Genomic DNA, 20,000 nt, shown 5'->3' on the forward strand with positions numbered 1-20,000 from the left:
TTCTGAAAAAGTGAGTTTTTTTTAGAGATCTTTAAAAGGGTTCTGAAGTGAGTATTTTAAAGAGATCTTTTCAAAGATTTCTGATAAAATTATTCTTTTAACAGAACTTTAGAAGTTCTGAAAAAGTTTTTTTATAGAGATCTTTAAAAGTTTTGAGAGATCTTTAAAAAACATTCAGATAATCTGCGTTTTTTAAGAGATCTTTAAAAGAGTTCTGTAAAAGTACGTTTTTTAAAGAGCTCTTTAAAAGCGTTCTGAAAAGTTAGTTTTTTTTTGAAGAGATCTTTAAACGTTCTGAAAAAATTAGTTTTTAAGAGATCTCTAATAGGGCTCTGAAAAAGTGAATGTTTAAAAAGATATCTTTAAAAGATTTCTGAACAAAAGTGAGTGCTTTTAACAGATCTTTAAAAGAGCTCTGAAAAAATGTCCTTTCTCTCTCTCTTTTAGACATCCTTAAAAGATTTCTGAGCAAAAGTGTGTTTGTGGAGGATACCCGAGAAGGATATTATTACTGTTGTTGTTGTTGTTGTTTTTGTCACTGCTGCTAAACTTTTGCTTTATTTGTTTACTTTTACATCTATTTATTCCATTGCTGATTCATCGTTTTATTTTGCTTGAAGTTTTTTTTTACCGACGTGAAAAAGCGAAACTTTATGAAGAGTAGACTCCAACGGAACTAAGAGATAATATTATCATTTAAAATACCGCCATTCCTGTTTAAATTCTGGACAAACATGACGCAACGAATATCGACCCCCAACATTCTCTAACAGCTCTAGAAAAGAGAAAACCAAGAGCCTGCGCAGTGGAGGGTCACCTTAATTTAAAAAGAAAAAGTTGCCAATCCATCTAGCAAGAATGCCTGGGATTAATGGACTGAGAGATGCTTAGTTATTTCATTCGTTCAGCTTTTGAGGCGGGAGATGAACGCATCCCACTGCAAGGACATGACAAGGTTCTACAGGCAATAGTGAGGAAGTGTCGAAACACACGAAAACAGATGCAATTACCAGAACCAACAGCCAAAGGATGTCCATTTTCTATAAAAAGTAAAGAAGGCTGCTGCTGTAACAGAGAATGTTTTTTTTTTTTTATTTGGGTTAATTTAATTTTGCAAGAGTTAGAATAAAATTAATAGTAAGAATAAAATTAAAACAGAAATGGTGAAAGCACTTGTGATGCTAATGACTACGACCATGATCATGATACGAAAATCGTCGATAGTGATCATAAAATCGTCACAGTCATGGCACGAACACCAGCCATCATGTCGAAGGAGGCGGAGAGCCAAATCGCACATCTGCGTCCGCAATAAAAAACAGCTATACATTGCCCGTCCTGCAGCTTCACCGCCTGCGCAATTCCACGTGGCTTTCTGCTGGCTCCGTTTTCCCGAAGGGGGGGGGGGGGGGGGGGGGGATGGGGAGGACATGGGTGAGGATCTCCCCCGTGGGTTTCATGCGTCCATACGTGAGTTGGACGAAAGACAGAGAAGGTAAGAGAGGATGGTGAGGATTAGGGGTAGGGGAAGGAGAATAAGAGGATGGTTTGCTGAAGAGGTTTCTGAGTGTATGGAATAAGAAGAAAAAAGGAGAGATAAGGATAAGGGGGGGGGGGAGGAGGAAGGGGTGGGGGGGGGTCGGGATTCTGATACTACGGTTCCAGCATCGATTCCTCTTTTAAAAGATCATTTGAATGCAATTGAAGAGGCTGCTTCTCCTCCTGTTCCTCCTTCCTTTCCTTTTCGTCTTTTTTCGCACTTCGTCCGTTTTCTCATCCTCAAATATATATATATATATATATATATATATATAGATATAATATATATATATATATATATATATATATATATATATATATATTATATATATATATATATATATATTAAATATATGTGCTCACTTATGTGTACGTGTCCTTATGTATGAACTGCATAAATGCATGCATGCTTTTATGTTCGAATTGGATAATGTTATTATTACTGTGATAAGAGTAAATTATGGGTTATGGAAAGAGAGTGTTAAATAATATTGTTTGAACATTTATTAAGAGCACACGCCTTATTAACCTTCTATGGTGGTGAAAGTTGCAAGCATTGTCTGTGACCTGCTTTGAAATCAATCGAAGTTGAACCGATACGAACTGATACAACCGTTGCCTTCTTCGGGGGGATTTAGCAAAGAAGCCTCGGCCTAACCCTTTGCCGAAAGTTCGCCAATATCGATTGCAGTTCCGTGGAGATAAACACAGGGAAACATGGCAGCGGTGTTCGTTACCTGTCTCTGGAGACACAGACTGCCCCTACCCCCAAGAATCTCCGTTCCCTTCTGTCCTGCCTTCATTTTACCCTACATTTTTATTTCACGGTCAGCAAAGTTGGCTGTCTAATATTTGGCGATCTGAAGAGAGAGAGAGAAGAGAGAGAGAGAGAGAGAGAGAGAGAGAGAGAGAAAACAGCTTCCGCACTCCCATCCCGTCCAACCACCATCTTCCCCCCCCCCACCCCCCCCTCTCAGTCCCTCTCATCTTAATACCACCATCCCTACCCCTCCCACCCCCCTCCAAAGCCTATGTTCAGCAGCACACACACTCCAACCAACGTCTACCCCTACAGTAGTCAGTCCCCTTAGGTCAAGAGTTATCGATCCTTCTTCACAAATGGCAACGCAATGGGGAAAAGAGGGTTTACGTCTGTGTGTGTGTGTGTGTTTGTTTGTGTGTGTGTGTGTGCGTTTGTATAAGAGGGGGTGGGTGTACGCGCGTGCATGTACATGTATGTGTGTTTGCGTATATGTATACACTGGCTACGACGATGCGTTGCTTTTCGAAAGTACGACTTTTCTTCGTAATTTCTCTCTCTCTCTCTCTCTCTCTCTCTCTCTCTCTCTCTCTCTCTCTCTCTCCTCTCCTTTTCATCGCACCGGTTACGTAAGACGTATTCGCGAAGGAAAAGCCTCGCAGGTATTTTGTGGGGGGGGGCGACTCATGTGAAGAGTATCATATTGGATTTAGTACTTTTCACTCTTGTCTCTTTTTTTTCTCTCTCTTTTCATAACAAAGAAAAGAAAGAGAACGGTAGATACGCACACAGATTTCATAATTGGTCTGTCTTCTCGCTGTATATAATCCAGTATTGCTCCTCGTATCTGGGAAGGAATGAATATTGATTAACAGACATACATCGTATATGCTTATGTATCATGTGAGGACACTTTTTCCCTATCTGTTTATACATCAAGATTTCACTCTAGATATATATATATAAATATATATATATATATATATATATATATATAATATATATATATATAATATATATATATATATATATATAGGTTGTGTGTGTCGCAAATACCAATCAGTATCGAACTGACTCAACCTTGGGAACAACTTAACTTACACCAAAAAGAACAGCAAAAGAGCGCCAGCCCCGACCAGGCTTCGAACTTGGGCCTTTGTATAGAACCCCCCAGGGGGATACGTGGCTTGGCCCCCATCAAGATAGCAAAGAGAGAGTTTGCAGTTATTTTAAGTTGATTCAGGAGTTTTGTTATCAGTTTATTTTTGTTGTCTTTATTTCTTACTATACTCTCAAATAACATAAGCCACAAATACCACGTCTTCTGAAATTACAAAACCTTGGGAATAACTGACACCCGAAGGAATTGGATGCAAGTTCATCTAATCTGGCATGATTCGAATTCATGCTTATCTCTCTCTCTCTCTCTCTCTCTCTCTCTCTCTCTCTCTCATGTCTATTCTATATATATATATATATATATATATATATATATATATATATATATATATATATATATATATATATACATATATATATATATATATAGATATATATATATATATTATATATATATATATATATATGCGCCCTTACTTCCAGTTAGTTCAGGCCGAAGGAACGCAATGCGATTAGTCACTCGGCTTCTCGTTAAAGAGGGATTAAGTAGCCTGGAAATGATGATAAGAAATGAAGAAATCGTGAATGCGGATACTGTTATCTTAAGTTTATTATTCTATCATTTTTATTTCTGGCCGAATTTCGAAATATCCATTTTGATGTGTAGCTGCGTCATTTTAGCTTGACTTAGGCGACGAAATGCGTTCTATATAAGACGTAATAATTAATAATAGTAATTATTATTATTATTACTTTTGGTATAGGTGATATTGGTATTGATGACGAATTAGCATGCCAATATCTCATTCTTTCAAGTTAATTTGCGCAACGTCAATGTTACTAATTCCACTGAATTATACCCTAGTGAAAAGAAGCTCATTCGCCTTCAGAACTTGCCCAGTATTTTATGCTTCAATCTAATTGTTCATTATATTGATATGTATATATATATATATATATATATATAGTAATACTATATATATATATATATATACTATATATAGTATATGTATTATATATATATATATATATATATATATATATATATTAATATATATGTGGATGTATGTATATGTACGTATATACATTTATATATATATATATATATATATATATATATATATATAATATATATATATATATATGTGTATATATATGTATTTGTATGTATTATGTATGTCCATGGATGTATGTATGTATGTATGTAATAAAACAAATATACATATGTATATATATATAATATGTATGTCATATATATATATATATATATATATATATATATATATATAAATATATATATATATATATATATATATATATATATATATTTGCTTATGTACACAAGTGTTATGTTATCATAAATGCTTTTAAAAAGAAACGATGACAAATTGACAGTTCCTAATATGCAAAGAATTACGATCAAAGCAGACTCATAAATGCATCATTCAAGGTATCTATATTTTTGCCAATGATTTCCGTCATTCACTGAACCGAAAAGTAATTCCGACCCAAATCAGTCAATTTTTCGTTTATACAATCTTAGTTGCGTTCCCCCCCCTCCCGCCCCGCCCCCCTTAATTCTGACCTAAATCAGTCAGTTTGCCATTTATAAAATCTTAGTTTCGTCACCTCCCCTGGTCGTAAATAGTTGTGATTATTTTTACAAATTCCCATCTAGGTCATAAAATAGATTATTTTTACAAATTCCCATGTAGGTCATAAAGAATGATTATTTTTACAAATTCCCATCTAGGTCATAAATTGATTGTTTTTATCAAATTCCCATCTAGGTCATAAAATTGATTATTTTTACAAATTCCCATCTAGGTTATAAAAATAGATATTTTTACAAATTCCCATCTAGGTCATAACATGATTATTTTTACAAATTCCCATCTAGGTCATAAAATAGATTATTTTTACAAATTCCCATTTAGGTCATAAAATAGATTATTTTTACAAATTCTCATCTAGGTCATAAAATTTATTATTTTTACAAATTGCCATCTAAGTCATAATTATATTCTCAACATGTATCCCTACCAGTACTAGCATATTTTGTTCTTGTGTCTGTGCATGCTAAATACTACATCTTTTTCCTATAACTTTCATAATAACAATCACTTATTAGCCACAACTGTCTCTTTTCTAAACCAACCATACTCTTTCCCTTTTCAAATATGACGCCATCTGTCTCACATTCCAAATTCCAAATTCCAAATTCTTCTGTACATCATTCCGGGTATAATGAAAACCCTTTTTGCCTACAATTCGCTCATTCTGAGTTTATTTCTTAAATAAAAAATATAGCAGACAACCCTTCCGTTATCTGCCTCGGATCATATTCCAAAAGGCAGCGTTCTTTCCACCATAATGCAGCGCCACAATAATCATTCCATCAAGTAGCACTTTTCTTCTGGTCAAAATGTGATCGCCTCCCTGGGGTGCGGTGGCTCCACAAACCTTATCATAACCATTAATATTCAGCTTTCCTCTCATTAATGAAGTCGTGTTTCTGACATTTATCTTGAATCTTAACTTCTCACAATCACCTAATTTCACTTTTGTTGCGCGTCAGGAAGTGTTTTACGATTTTGTGGCATCACCTTGTCACAATTAATCATGAAACAAAATTCTTCCATTTCTTACTGCAAGAGTGTGCCAGAATTTTGAGAGTAACATGTGGGTTATTAGTGGCCAGCCCTTGTGCGAGAAGACATTGTATCTCTCTTTAACTGGCAACCATTGTTGGCCTGTGCCTGCCTAATTCTGCTTTAGATAAAAGATTAAGCAAAAAGGTAAATTGTAAGAAAATACACTTGAACAGAATAATGACGAGCCAACTTTCTCCAAACCTTAACATTTTGAAAATTGTCTTCTCCTACCACCTTACCCTGTTTTAGGCCCCTCGCCCCAAGCGCCTACCAACTCCCCTCCCCCTTCCCAAACCAACCAACCCCCCCCCAACAACCCTTCTCCACAGCTACACAGTTACGAGGAGTTGTACCCTGCACCATTCTTTCCTCAGATGAAGAAAGAAAAAAAATATATATCATTCAGTGAACATACTTTCACAGTCATCGCAACCTTAACTTGTCACCCCCAGCATGACGAAATTGCAATGTGATAAACCCGCTTTATCAAGGCCTCCTTTCTTGAGCGGTGACTGGCACTCTACTGGTGGACATTGATAAGGCCTTCCGGACTGCAGGCTAGTTAGAAGGCCTCTCTCTCTCTCTCTCTCTCTCTCTCTCTCTCTCTCTCTCTCTCTCTCACCTTACTTTGGCTAGGCGACCTCCTTTTGCCCGCAAACAGTCGACATTTATGAGATAAACATCTGTACGTGCTGGACAATCAGAAGGATAGATTGAAAACTTCGAGACATGATGAAGCCAAGCCGGATTGTGATGCAACATTTACAACAAGGAAACCCTGGAGTTTCTTACGTATGCAAAAAAAAAAAAAAAAAAATTATAAGAATTCTTGAAGGTACAAAAAATGTACAATCGCTTTCATTGTAACTTACCCTGTAATGGCATACACGTGTCTGTAATATTTATACACAACTTTGTTCCTGCATTTGGTGCGTATCTGTCAGATTTTCTGAATAGCATCTCTGCGCGAGCGACGTCTAAAGTTAGGTTTAAAAGCCACAGCTGAAATATCCTAGCATCACGCACTTTAGGAAAGTAAAGGTTGGGGATAACTTACATTTCACTGCCGAGGAAAGGAGCCCTGTAGGAATGACGCCCTATTTTCACCATCAAACGAACTTGGACAAATAAACACACACGTCCTTGTATTATTCATCTTTTTATCACTTAAGACAGGCCCAACCACTTTTGTGTCAATACTATCCCCAAAAATTCGGATTCCTCCGTTCTTATATCTCATTCTCTGTTTGTCGTAAAGGTTTTTTTATTTCCGCCTAATTTGTTGTTTCGCTTCTTTTCGTACGTTCCGTGGAGGTTTTCCATTGTTTCCAAATATCATAGGTCAGTGAAAAGCGAGTCTAGGTCAATGAATCATCAAGAATCCGTAATTGAAAATGATCGGCCTTGTCCAGTGGACGTTTTCACACCTGTATGAGGGATTTCCTCCTCTGTCAGCCTCTTTGGAAAGTCAATTTTTTTTTACTATTTCGGCGGCCAAGGAGAGCTCGCGGTACTTCACGGGCTTGCTCGCGTGCATTTACACATTCATATATGTGATATATATATAGATATATATATATATATATATTATATATATATATATAATATATATATATATATATATATATATATATGTATATATATATACACACACACATATATATATATAGTCTATATATATATATATTCTATATATATATATATATATATATATATATATATACATGATAAAGAAGAAATCTAAGGGCGGAGGAACACGAAGAGATTCACATTATCCTTTAATCCTACGTTTCGTGACAACATCGCCACATGATGTCTTCAGGGATTTTTCTTTTTTTTGTTTTGTTAAAAAAAAAACCCCCCAAAAATAAAATAAAGTATAAAATGTTACACATAAAATAAGAGCTGAGTCAACAAGATCCAATCGTTTTGAAAAGTAAAAACAGTTTAATGGGTAAAATTACAAACTCTCATACGTTAAATTACATGCAAACCACTTGATTAAAAACAGACCATTAATATATATTAATTATACTCTCATGATATATATCTATATAAGTTATATATATATATATATAATATTATATATATACACGCAAAACCCCACATGGTTTTTATGTGCTTACGAACACGCGCGTACTCGCGACGGACATGTTGCACCCATACCGCATTATAGTCTCTCTCTCTTCCTCTTCTCTCTCTCTCTCTCTCTCTCTCTCCTCCCCTCCAACACACAAACATATATATAATGTGTGTATGTATATATATATGCGTACGAATATATATATACCTATATCTGTATGTATTACATATGTGCTTGCGCTCTTATGCAATGCAAAGTGCATAATTGCATATCTATATACTATGTATATACACCAAAGTTAATAAACTTTGTATACTTTCATTCGTTTATCGTCCTGATGTCAGCAGACAGGCAGACAGACAGGAACAGGAATGTAAAACTATACATTAGTTAGAAATCGACAGTGTTTCCTTTCCTTTCTCAGACAAGACAGGAATAACAGAAACGCTAAGCTTATCGTATCTCTAGAGTTAGCCATTCATCTTTTCCGTAGTTTCTTTTTTAAAGATTTAATTGAAATCCTTCGAAAAAACAAGTGATCCATTATAAATTGAATTCGAAAGTGGAATTTCCAATGCGGAAAAAGCAAATGGAATGAATTTAAACAGCTAGATGCAAGTTGAATAGCTCGTTTAACATAAAAAGTAACAAGCTTCACAAAATCAAATCAAATCCGTATTGCGAATTTTGGAACTACCAAGAATAAAATAAATAAATAAATAAGTTAATAAATAAATAAAAGAAGTTAAAAAATGCAGTGGGGGCATCTCGCATCTCGACCGTCAGAAATCCCGGTATTAGTAATACCTGATGACCAATCCTTGCCGGAAGTGACGTCACGAACATTGCACGGAGACGGAAATGCCGTTCGCTGCTGCATGATCAAGTTACAGGTATCACTGACATAAAAATTCGCGTTGCTTAAGGAAAAGGGATTCGTCTCGACTGCGGCATTATATAGCTCTTTTGGGGAAAGAGGTAAAAATGTGCGTCGTGCTTGCATGCCTGTGCATTGTTGCTGGAACGGATCCACACACTATATATGTGTGTGTGTGTATACACATACATATATATACTTGTGCACGGGTGCTCACCCTTCTATAACATGTGCCTATTTGTATGTATGCCTACATACATTTTTACCACAAATGTGGCTGTCTTGAGGCGTGAGCAGAAACCCAGATATACGAGCTTAAACGACCATATATGAACGGTGGAACCCCTTTGCGTCTTTGTATCTAAAGGCCAACGACTGCTCATTTCAGAGCAACCTAAAAACCTCTCTCTCTCTCTCTCTCTCTCTCTCTCTCTTCTCTCTCTCTCTCTCTCTCTCTGTTCACCTTCCCTTTTGTTCCATATTGCAATGTATATTATGTTCTTGCCAACCCAAAAATATCTAATCATATGACATAATGACTTAAGTTATACAAGCCGAAAGTAATATAAATAAATGTTCCATTCCTTTTACAGGCATAATATATATATAAAAAAAAAAAATCTTGCACCCTGAATCCTTTCAACATCTAGTTCTTAAAGCGACAGTCATTCGAAGGAAAACCGGGTATCAAAAAAAATGAGCAGATTTCAACTAGTTAGATCGACATCCTGAACGATGCCCGGTCGAAGCCTGAGCAGCTAATCAATCGCGTAAACACTCGCGGCCCAGAACATTCACAGCTGTATTTGCAAAGTGCGCCTAACATTAAGTGCTTGAGATGAAGGATGCAACTTCACGCTGTCTTCTTAAAATCTGATTTGTGGTTTGAGAAGGAGGAATACGTTAACTTGCGTGATTCTCATTCGCCTCCCGCCTCGATACTTCTTTATTTAGGTTTGGGCTGGGCCTTCCTGTGTGCTCTTATCAACCCTAGTACTATCATCATCATTACTGACACTTATGTTAGTCATTATCAGGATTATCATTAGAATTATTATAGAGGTTGTTGTCGTAGACGTTGTGATAATTGTAGTAATCTTTGATAATTTGCCCAATCCATCAAATATTATTTATCTTTATACCCTCCATCATTTGCTGGATTTTTGTTTAGTTCTTGCATGCCGAAGTCAGTCTCTCTCTCTCTCTCTCTCTCTCTCTTCTCTCTCTCTCTCTCTCTCTCTCTTCAATGAAGGTTTTCGTTTTTCCGCAACAGAGTAAAGATAAATTGATTTGCTCGGGCCCAGTTACACCGAAAATAATTTGGCAGCGCCTAATGTAATATCCGTTGTGATCGAAAAGACAAGTAAGTGTCTATCTATAAATAAATGTTTTGACACGTCCCGGGCTCTTCCACGCAGTGATCAATTCGTGAGAGGAATTGATGTAGATTTTGACATTTGAAAACTGATTGTTTAACAGTATCAATACAAAGCACTTGTGCATTATGCTGCCCACGTGTTCTCTCTCTCTCTCTCTCTCTCTCTCTCTCTCTCTCCTCTCTCTAAAATTAGCAATTCGCCTTTCGTTTTACTTGTATGAAACTGTAATATTCTCTCTCTCTCTCTCTCTCTCTCTCTCTCTCTCTCTCTCTCTCTCTCTCTCTCTCTCGACCCTGGAACAAGGCTCTGCATTTAACCAATTCGCCTTTCGTTTTACTTTTATGCGATTGTAATTCTTTCTCTCTTTCTTTTTTTTTAATTTTTTTTTTTGTAATGTTCCATGTGACTGATTCAGAAGCACCTTTTCACATTTGAATTTCATTTTCGCCCAATGTCATCTCCCGATGCAGGAAATGTAACACAAGATTCGATTAGCGAGTCATTAACAAACTCTTTTTTTTCTAGCGATTTTCTCTCGTCCCATTGTAATGATAAAGGTTATAACGGAATGAGCAGAACAACAGATTAGTTATTACCGCAAAGATCAAAGACATTATGGAGTTTTCTCCCAGGAGAAATTCATTGTGTTTACCTTCCCCCTTCATCGAAGTTTAAAGAAAGTTCCTGCTTTTGTCAGTGTTTGAACCTTGCAAAACCCTCTTGCACAGTCATGCGTTTTCCCTGCTCAGGCTTCATCGTGTCTTCCTTGCCTCTTAAAGGAATACCCGTAAATATAGATGCAGTTATGTAGTTTATAATGTACACACATTTTTAGTATAAACCCCGCCACACACACACACACACACATATATATATGTGTATATATATATATATATATATATATATATATATATATATATATATATATACACATGCATACATACATGTACAGTAGACGTGTGAGTACGTGTGCAGTCAAAAGTGAATATAGTAAGCACAAAGTTTTACTTCCGATTCTGTTTTCACCATTCAGTGAGCCGAAATTAATGAAACCGTGACCTTGAGCCCGTCTTCTCTCTCTCTCTCTCTCTCTCTCTCTCTCTCTCTCTCTCTCTCTCTCTCTCGTAACTGGATAACAGAATCCTCCAAGGTTTTACTGTCTCTGATCAATTCCTCCCTCAGATTCGCAGGGCGGGTGAGTGTGCCTCTGCGCTGCTGTTTTTCCCTTTGGCAGCAGCAGCAAGCAGCCTCGTCGCACCGCGGGGATCATTTTTGCCCAGAAATGCGCAAGTCATAAAGAAAAACTTCGCCCCGTTTGTTCTACTTCCCCCCAAAAAAATGTTTACCGAGAATTCGGGTCATTCGGACGCGTTTTGTTTGCGCTGGCCTCGACGGAATTCGCTCGAAACAATGACTTCGGTCGCCGCCTCTCCGAAATGAGCGAAATATAAAATGCGAAGGCGAGAAAGAAACGCGGAGGAGGTAAGAAGCCGAGACAAGAATGCAACCAGAGTTCATAGGTCATAGCTCAGAGGTCTTACTTGTGTGTGTCTTGTCACACCTTTTCTTTCTCTCCTTCTTGATCGATTATCCACTGTCAGTTGCATTTTTGCTCTTCGGTGTATCTGTGTTTACCGATGAAGAACGTGACGAGGGCCAGCGAGAGAGAGAGAGAGAGAGAGAGAGAGAGAGAGAGAGAGAGAGAGAGAGGAAAAAACCGCATTCACTGCACTGAACATAAATCCAAATGAGCCATCATCGTGAGAGTGGGGCCGGGACCCACGTGGGCTGGGCCCCATATGAGAGGGTTCCTATATAGGGGGTTAGAGAGGAGGGGTGGTAGGTTGGATTGGAGGTGGGGTAGGGGTAGGGAAGGGGTAGGCGCAGATGTCCGGTGTAGCAGTAGCGAGCAGAGTTAGCGAGTGGTCACGGACGTTCGCGTGCGCTGGGATACTTTTAACCCCGGCCTCCCTATACGTTTTTAATCTGTTAATGAGCCTAGTGCTACGAAGCAGAAGAAAGTATTTTTCTCTTTTAAATGCGCACCGTTTTTATCATGTCTGGTGCTTCTATTTTTTTTCTTCCTCTTGGCTCCTTAACGTAGCGAATTCCATGGAAAATTTCGTGAAAAAATGGATTTAGAGATGTATAGTCGTTGCCACGTAGCGATCGGCGTAGCAGCTATAATCCTCCACCATTAAGTATTCATCACTTTCGAGTTCAACTGTCTAAACGAACATTTAACCCTACCGCATTCAGATGGATTTGCAACCTTGCAAAAATACATTTGCTAAACTAAAATAAACTTTTGAAGTCCGTCAATGTAAAAGCCAATATTTCTTTTAAACTTTGTTACGTTTAGAGGGAGTTGCAACCTTTGCAAAAAATACGTTTGATAAACCTGAGATGAACTTGTAATGAAAGCCATCGATTTTGACGCCACGTCGAGTTATCAAGGATGAATTATCAGCGCCATGAACGCCGGAGGATATCCTTGGTTTATCATGCTATCCTAGAGAGAGCGCAACACCGAATATTATTTTCAAACAGAAACACAATTGATCATGTGCAGTTGAAGTTACGTCGCATCACGTAACTCATTGTCCTTGTCCAAAGTATATGATGTTGCAAAGTGATCCTTGCTTAGAGGCGCTGATTCCATGCTTGGAAATCAAGATCTAAAGCTCTGGTGTTTGCATCGTCGAAGGACTTGATTGTTACCGTGTGCAGTGCTGACGTTCCGCGTTCATGATCCAGTATTCGCAGTCGTTTGTTTGTTTGTTTGTTTGTAATGTGTTTTTACCAGTGGTTATTCAGCAACGGGACCAACGGCTTTACGTGACATCCGAACCACGTCGAGAGTGAACTTCTATCACCAGAAATACATATATCTCACTCCACAGTGGAATGCCAGGGAATCAAACTCGCGGCCACTGAGGTGGTGCGCCAACACCATACCGACCACGCCACTGAGGCGCTTATATTCTCAGTGGGTCCGCGCACATATTGTCTGCCGTCTGATGAAACGTAGCTTTCATTCATGATTAATTCATAATCACATGCCCCGTGACAAGAATTGCTTAAATGAAAGTTACGTGCTTTTATTACCTTTATGAATTTATTTTCAAAGAGTTGGTTTCATTTTTCTGGAATTCCAAGAAACAATTCACAATGATATTTTCTTCACATTTTTCAATAAAAATCTAATTCTCTTGCTTAGCTATAAAACATACTTACCCCTAAACATTTAAATAATAATAATAATAATAATAATAATAATAATAATAATAATAATAATAATAATAATAATAATAATAATAACTTAAAAATTACGGTCTGTAAGCAAATGTCGTTGTGGCTTTATTACTGTTTTCATGTTTGAATGAAATTTGTTCGTAATAATAATGTGTTACAATAAGATACAATGTTCTTCCTAAAAAACAATTCTCTCTCTCTCTCTCTCTCTCTCTGATCTCTCCGTCTCCTTCTACGTCTCGTCTCTCTCTCCTCATCTTAACGCGTTGTCGATGTAGAGTGAATTACGTATGTGAAGTAGGCGAAAAAGGACAATAATTTCTCTCTCTCTCTCTCTCTCTCTCTCTCTCTCTCTCTCTCTCTCTCTCTCTCTCTTAACATGCTGCCAATGTAGTGAGGATTACGTCCGTGAAGTTATCGGGAACAACAATTTTTTTTTCTCTCTCTCTTCTTGTTATTGTCATGCTAGTCTTTACTTTGCTGTCACAAGTTGTGTGTCTCCGTCCTCCTTGGCGTTTATTTTGATCGGATTTACCGTCCAGTATTTTGTCAAGGATAAAAAAAAATACTTATCGGGTAGAAAAATAAGGATTTGCTCAATACCTAAAGCAACACATTTGTGTCTTTTTGCAAAGAGAGGACGGTTTTGCTTTGTCGGTGCGTTCCTGGTTAAAGATTTCGCCATAAACGACAATATTTTGTTTAGGAGCCAGTAGATGAAAGTATTCAGCGTGCTGTACTATGTAATATAAATAGTGTAAGTATTCAGTATGATATAGCTTTTCAATGCGATGTATTTAAAACGATGTAAGTATTCTGTATTAAGTGTTCAATTTGATGTAAGTATTCAAGATATATGTAATATAAATAGTTTAAGTATTCAGTATTATATAACTTTTCAATATGATGTATTTAAAATGATGTAAGTATTCTGTAAAAAGTAAGTATTCAATATGATGTAAGTATTCAGTATAATGTAAGTATTCAATTTGATGTAAGTATTCAAGATATATGTAATATAAATAGTTTAAGTATTCAGTATGATATAACTTTTCAATATGATGTATTTAAAATGATGTAAGTATTCAATATGATGTAAGTATTCAGTATAATGTAAGTATTCAATATGATGTAAGTAATCAATATGGAGTGGGTATTCAGTATGAGGTAAATATTCAATATGGTGTAACTATTTAGTATGATGTAACTATTCAATATGATGTAAATAATCAGTATGATGTAAGTACTCAATATGATTTAAGTATATATTCAATATGATGTAAGTACTCAATCTGGTGTGACTTCAATATGAGGTAAATATTCAATATGTTGTAAATAGTCAAGATGATGCAAACATTCAGTCTGATGTCAATATTCAACATTCTAAAAACAACTTGAAAAATTAGTGTTGGGAAAAGTGCTCTTAATCTTCCCAATGGGAGATCTAGTATGGCCCATCCCTTCTCTCTCCATGAAAGAAACAATATCTCTCCGAAAGGACTCGAAGCTTCGACCTTTCCCGCTCATTCTACAAATATAGAATAAAAACCATTCGAAGACTGTTATTGAAAACAGACATCTTAACACAAATCACAGAGCCCTTTGTCCGCCGTATTTTTACAACATCGTTAACCCCTCATAACGAGAACACCTGCGCACAGTTGTTAAATTGGCCATACTCACGTGTAGTATCTCTTTTTGTCCCCAGGTACGTACAGGTGTTCCGCAGGACGAGCTGCTGCTGTGTTTAAGGTTAGTGGTGAGAATTGTGTATTGATACGATTCAGCCAAGTGTCTCCCAAGTGTTTAGCTTAAAAAAATAGGAACCGCTGTCTGCTAGAGCTGTTTCCGGACCATGTCTCTTACCACATGCTAATAGGGTTATTTTGTTGGCACTAATATTGGCTGCCATATTACTGATAAAAAGCGTGCTACCTTAAATTCATTCAATGAATAATGCTGTGGTCTTATATATATATAGTATATATATATATATATATATATATATATATATATATATACTATATATATATATATTCCCGAAAATGTCTATATGAACGCTATAGAAATCCGCATTTTTTGGTGCAATTTTGGTGAGATTTTAAATAAAGTCAATATCAAGCCAGGGAAGATCACTGTGAAAACAGAATTAAAATCGAAAACAACAGAAATTAGTGTCTAATCCATAGTCTTCGAGGTCGCGGAGAAAATTAGTGACACTCCTGATGCCCTTCAAGTCCAAGGGGTGGGAAGGGGGTGACAAATAAAAATGACCGAAAACGACTGATATTAAGTGTCTAATCCATAGTTTTCGAGGTCGCTGAGATGAATAGTCTCACCACAATGCCCTTCGAGTCCAAGTTCAGCACTGATGGGAAGGGGGGTTGAGAAAAGGTAAAAAATAAAATATCAAAAATGACAATATTAGTGCCTAATCCAATATTTTTTTAGGTCACTGAGATGAATAGACTCCCAATGCCCATCAAATCCCAGTTCAGCCTCAATAGGAATGAGGGGTGAGAGGTGGTGAAATATAAAATGTCAAAATGGGAAGGGAGATAGGGAGAAAGAGAGAGAGAGTAAGAGGGAGAGGAAGTGAGAGAGAGAGAGAGAGAGAGAGAGAGAGAGAGTTTATTGGTTGTCATTCATAGTTTCCCCAGGCAATGCCGTGTTGGTCAACTAGTATATGAATACATACATATATATGTATGTATAGAGAGAGAGAGAGAGAGAGAGAGAGAGAGAGAGAGAGAGAGATCAGGTTGCCAGTCCTATGTCAGCTTGGTTAGTTAATGGTCTCGACCCACGATCCTTACAAAGGCGTGCCCAGTGTTCTCTAAGCATACCCACTCGCTCAATATACAGATTTATTTTCCATAACTATCACTGCAACTGCTAATATCTCGGTTGTATTCCACATAGGAAAATGAAAATGGTATGTCAAAGAAAATGCCCAACAATTTCGTCCTCCAGTGGACCTCTCTTGGGGCGTTTATTAAGGAATAAACGCTCCAAGAAGAGGTCCATTGGAGGACGAAACTGTTGGGCATTTTCTGAGACATACCATTTTCATTTTCCTATGTGGAATACAACTGAATTACTACATTTTCGTGCCTAAGAAGATTACCAGTATTACAAATATCTCAGTATTGACATGACTTCCAAATAAGTTGAGTTTTTAAAATAACGACAAATGACGCTGTAATGCAATAAATTTCAGAATCATTAATGCACACACACACACACAAACACACACACACACACACACACACACACACACACACACATATATATATATATATATATATATATATTATGTATATATATATATATATATATATAATATATATATATATATGGAAGGGGAGTGACAAACAGAGTAACGATATCTTTTTTTTAGTATATTAATAAAGTAAAACATCTTGTACCACATCTGCATATCTAAACTAATGGCGCACAAGATAAATTCTTATCTGTTACGTATTTTTTCCTATTCTTTCTGTAAAAGTAGTTTCGAGATACGGCTATTTGTGTCTGGTTAACTGAAAAATGGCGATAAGCTATAATTTCTATCGTGAGAACACAACAATGTTTATTTCCTATTCGGGAAGTGTTATTATAATTATAATTTTTGAACGTGAAACTGAAAAGTGAAAAGATAACCTATGCCTATTTCATTCCGTATAATGCATGGGTCACTGACACAATGCTTCTAGAAGCGAGACAAAATACCAAAATATAAAAGTAAATAAATTAAAAACTAACAGAGAATAACCGGACAGATCCTATAAAGTTTACCTAGGACATCGCCTGAAACATCTTTAAAGACACAGCCTTATTGCAGGTCTAAAACATTTTACGTATCGTAAAATTTATAACGTCCATTTATGCATATGTCTGATAACATGCCGAACACATGACTTCAGTAATTTATCCTGTAAATCTACACCTTCACCCAGAATGCTATACCGAAGTCTTATCGGCGCTTTGATAATCTTGGCGTTGCATACTTTTTTTTTTTTTTTTTTGGCTCTAATTTTGGTCGTTCAAATCGTACCCTAAAGGGTTAAGAGTTTTAGTATTATCTAAGCAGATAATAAGACATTCGCTGAGATCCCTTGCTCTTTGTAGTGTGGGACGGTCTTAATCATACTACTTTATCAGTTGTTTCTATAATGTTGCCTAAGCTGTCAGTTGCATTTCTTTTTCACATCGTTGTTGTTCTTCCCTTTCCGTCTTTGTTCGTCGTCTCTGTTTCTTTGTTCGTATATTTGAACTTTGAGACTCATTAATGACATCTTAACTCTCAGACTGTATATAGTGCGTGTCTATTTTGCACCATTTTCCTTGATTACTCTTTTTGCGTGTTTCTTTTTGGTTAAGAAATTCTACTTATGAATTTTTTAACCACAAAGTTCTGATGTTCGTGCTTTTGATTTGGTGGTATCAGAGAACTGATAACTTCAACGATCTTGAACGAGTATTTATACGTATGTCATCTTCGCGTAATTGTATTTCTCCCTACAGTATAAATACATCCATTTGCATACACCTGTACGCTTTCCTCTCATAGCATTTGATATTCCTGTTACTAAATATCTGTAAATATCAATTTCAAGCTAATTGTAATATGTAAATATGCAATGAAGCATCTAAGTCACCCGAACTCGGCTGAAATACGTCGGTCAGCAAGATTCACAAGAGCTATTCGAGAACTGGAGACGAAGGTATAAAATGAACACTTTTCATTCTTGGGTGGAATGAATTCGTCAGTAGAAGGAAACTAGGCTAATCCAGGCACCTCGTTATCACCTATGCAGTTCCTGGCCAAATTCCTACATTGAACTGGTATCGGAAGGTACCTCTGAATGAGACAATATTCGTCCTAAGTCATGTTCATGGTCATTTTTCCTATTGCTTTAGATTCCGTTGTACAGAGGAATCAGTCAGCCAGCATCACAAAACGAAGTTTCTTCAAGTTTCTTATATTAGAACTTGGAAATTATGAAAACTGTCTCTCTTTATTTCAACTAGATTTGAACCTCGGCCATAGATTTCTTAATATAAGAGATATTTTCTGGACAAAAGCAAATTCTAGAAAGCTTTGAAAAAAATATTAACCAAAATAATAACGCATCAGACTTAAGCAAAATAAATTAGACAAAGTTCTCCATAAATCAGAAATGATTATCAATTTATTTATATATTATTTTTTTTTAGAAATACTGCTACAGAATGGTCATTATCTTAAGGATCTCTCCTGCTGTGAGTGATAACGGCTGGCAATGTTTTGTGTCCTTTCATTGCTCCGGTTTCGCTGATTGTGAAAGCGAGAAAGAGAGGAGGAGGAGGAGGAGAAGGAAGAGGATAATGGAACTGCACATGTGATACATTGCGAGGTGTACTGTCTACGAAGCGTCAACAGAACTTGAGTTGCTGTTTCCCTGTACTTTACCCTCTTCCTTGTATTTCTAGTCTTTCCTTTACATAAAGTTTCTTTTAGGAAAAAGAGGTTTTTTTCGAAAGCGAGAGAGAGAGAGAGAGAGAGAGAGAGAGACGCGTACGCTTACATCACCGGTCACATCTTAAATTCGTCAGAGAAAAATCTTGCTTAGTTTCGTTATTAACCTATACTTAAAAATTAAGCTACGAAGTCTACGTTTTCACGTGAATTAGAATCAAAAGATGAATTTCTGAATTCTAATTAACCCAGCAAAAAGGATTTAAAGAGTTTGGCGAAATAGGAAGAAGAATGACAAAACCCTGGTATTTTAAAATAAAAAAAAAAGAAAAAAATAAAAAAAAAAGTTAAAACCTGGAAGAGGCAATTGCTACAGGTTTTGGGTCGGCACCTTCAGAATTTTTCGCTTTCTTGGTCTCCTCCTAATTTCGCGAAGATTACGTTAATATACAAGAAGAATTTATTTATTCGTGTGTAATTTTGCGATTTTGGATCTCTGTAAACCTGCAGTGTTCCAAAGATCCATTACATTTTTGCAAAATCCGTGCGGGAATCAAAAGGACAGAATAAGTGATATTTCACGCATGCAAAGCATTTTTTAGAATATATATATATATATATATATATATATATATATATATATTATATATATATATATAATGTATGATGTATGTATATACACAAATTCTATGTACATATGAATAAAAATATATATGCGTTTCTGTGTGTGGCCGCGCGCGGTGGGCGTCGATGTGGCTTCACCTTGGAATCGGTCGAAATGATATTCAGAACCAATTGCAAGAAGTACTGGAATGAATTATTATCTGGATTTTTTGTGAAAGTTAAAAAAAATCATAAAGAAATGGAGATATA

The 20,000-nt window shown here is 36.5% G+C and overlaps 1 protein-coding gene across 2 annotated transcripts in view; it reads left to right on the forward strand.

Annotated features, from left to right (window-relative positions):
• Positions 1-20,000, forward strand: part of LOC135214830 (protein bric-a-brac 1-like) — a 324,285-nt gene that overhangs the window by 272,991 nt on the left and 31,294 nt on the right. The window contains exon 2 of one of the 2 annotated variants that reach the window (XM_064249223.1): positions 15,375-15,418. The exons of the other annotated variant lie outside the window; for it this stretch is intronic. Within the exon in view, the coding sequence (XP_064105293.1) occupies positions 15,375-15,418 (44 nt within the window). The remainder of the gene's footprint in view (positions 1-15,374; positions 15,419-20,000) is intronic. 2 annotated transcript variants of the gene reach the window in all.

The sequence above is a fragment of the Macrobrachium nipponense genome, chromosome 46, assembly GCF_015104395.2.
Source record: "Macrobrachium nipponense isolate FS-2020 chromosome 46, ASM1510439v2, whole genome shotgun sequence".
NCBI classification, from domain to species: Eukaryota; Metazoa; Arthropoda; class Malacostraca; order Decapoda; family Palaemonidae; genus Macrobrachium; species Macrobrachium nipponense.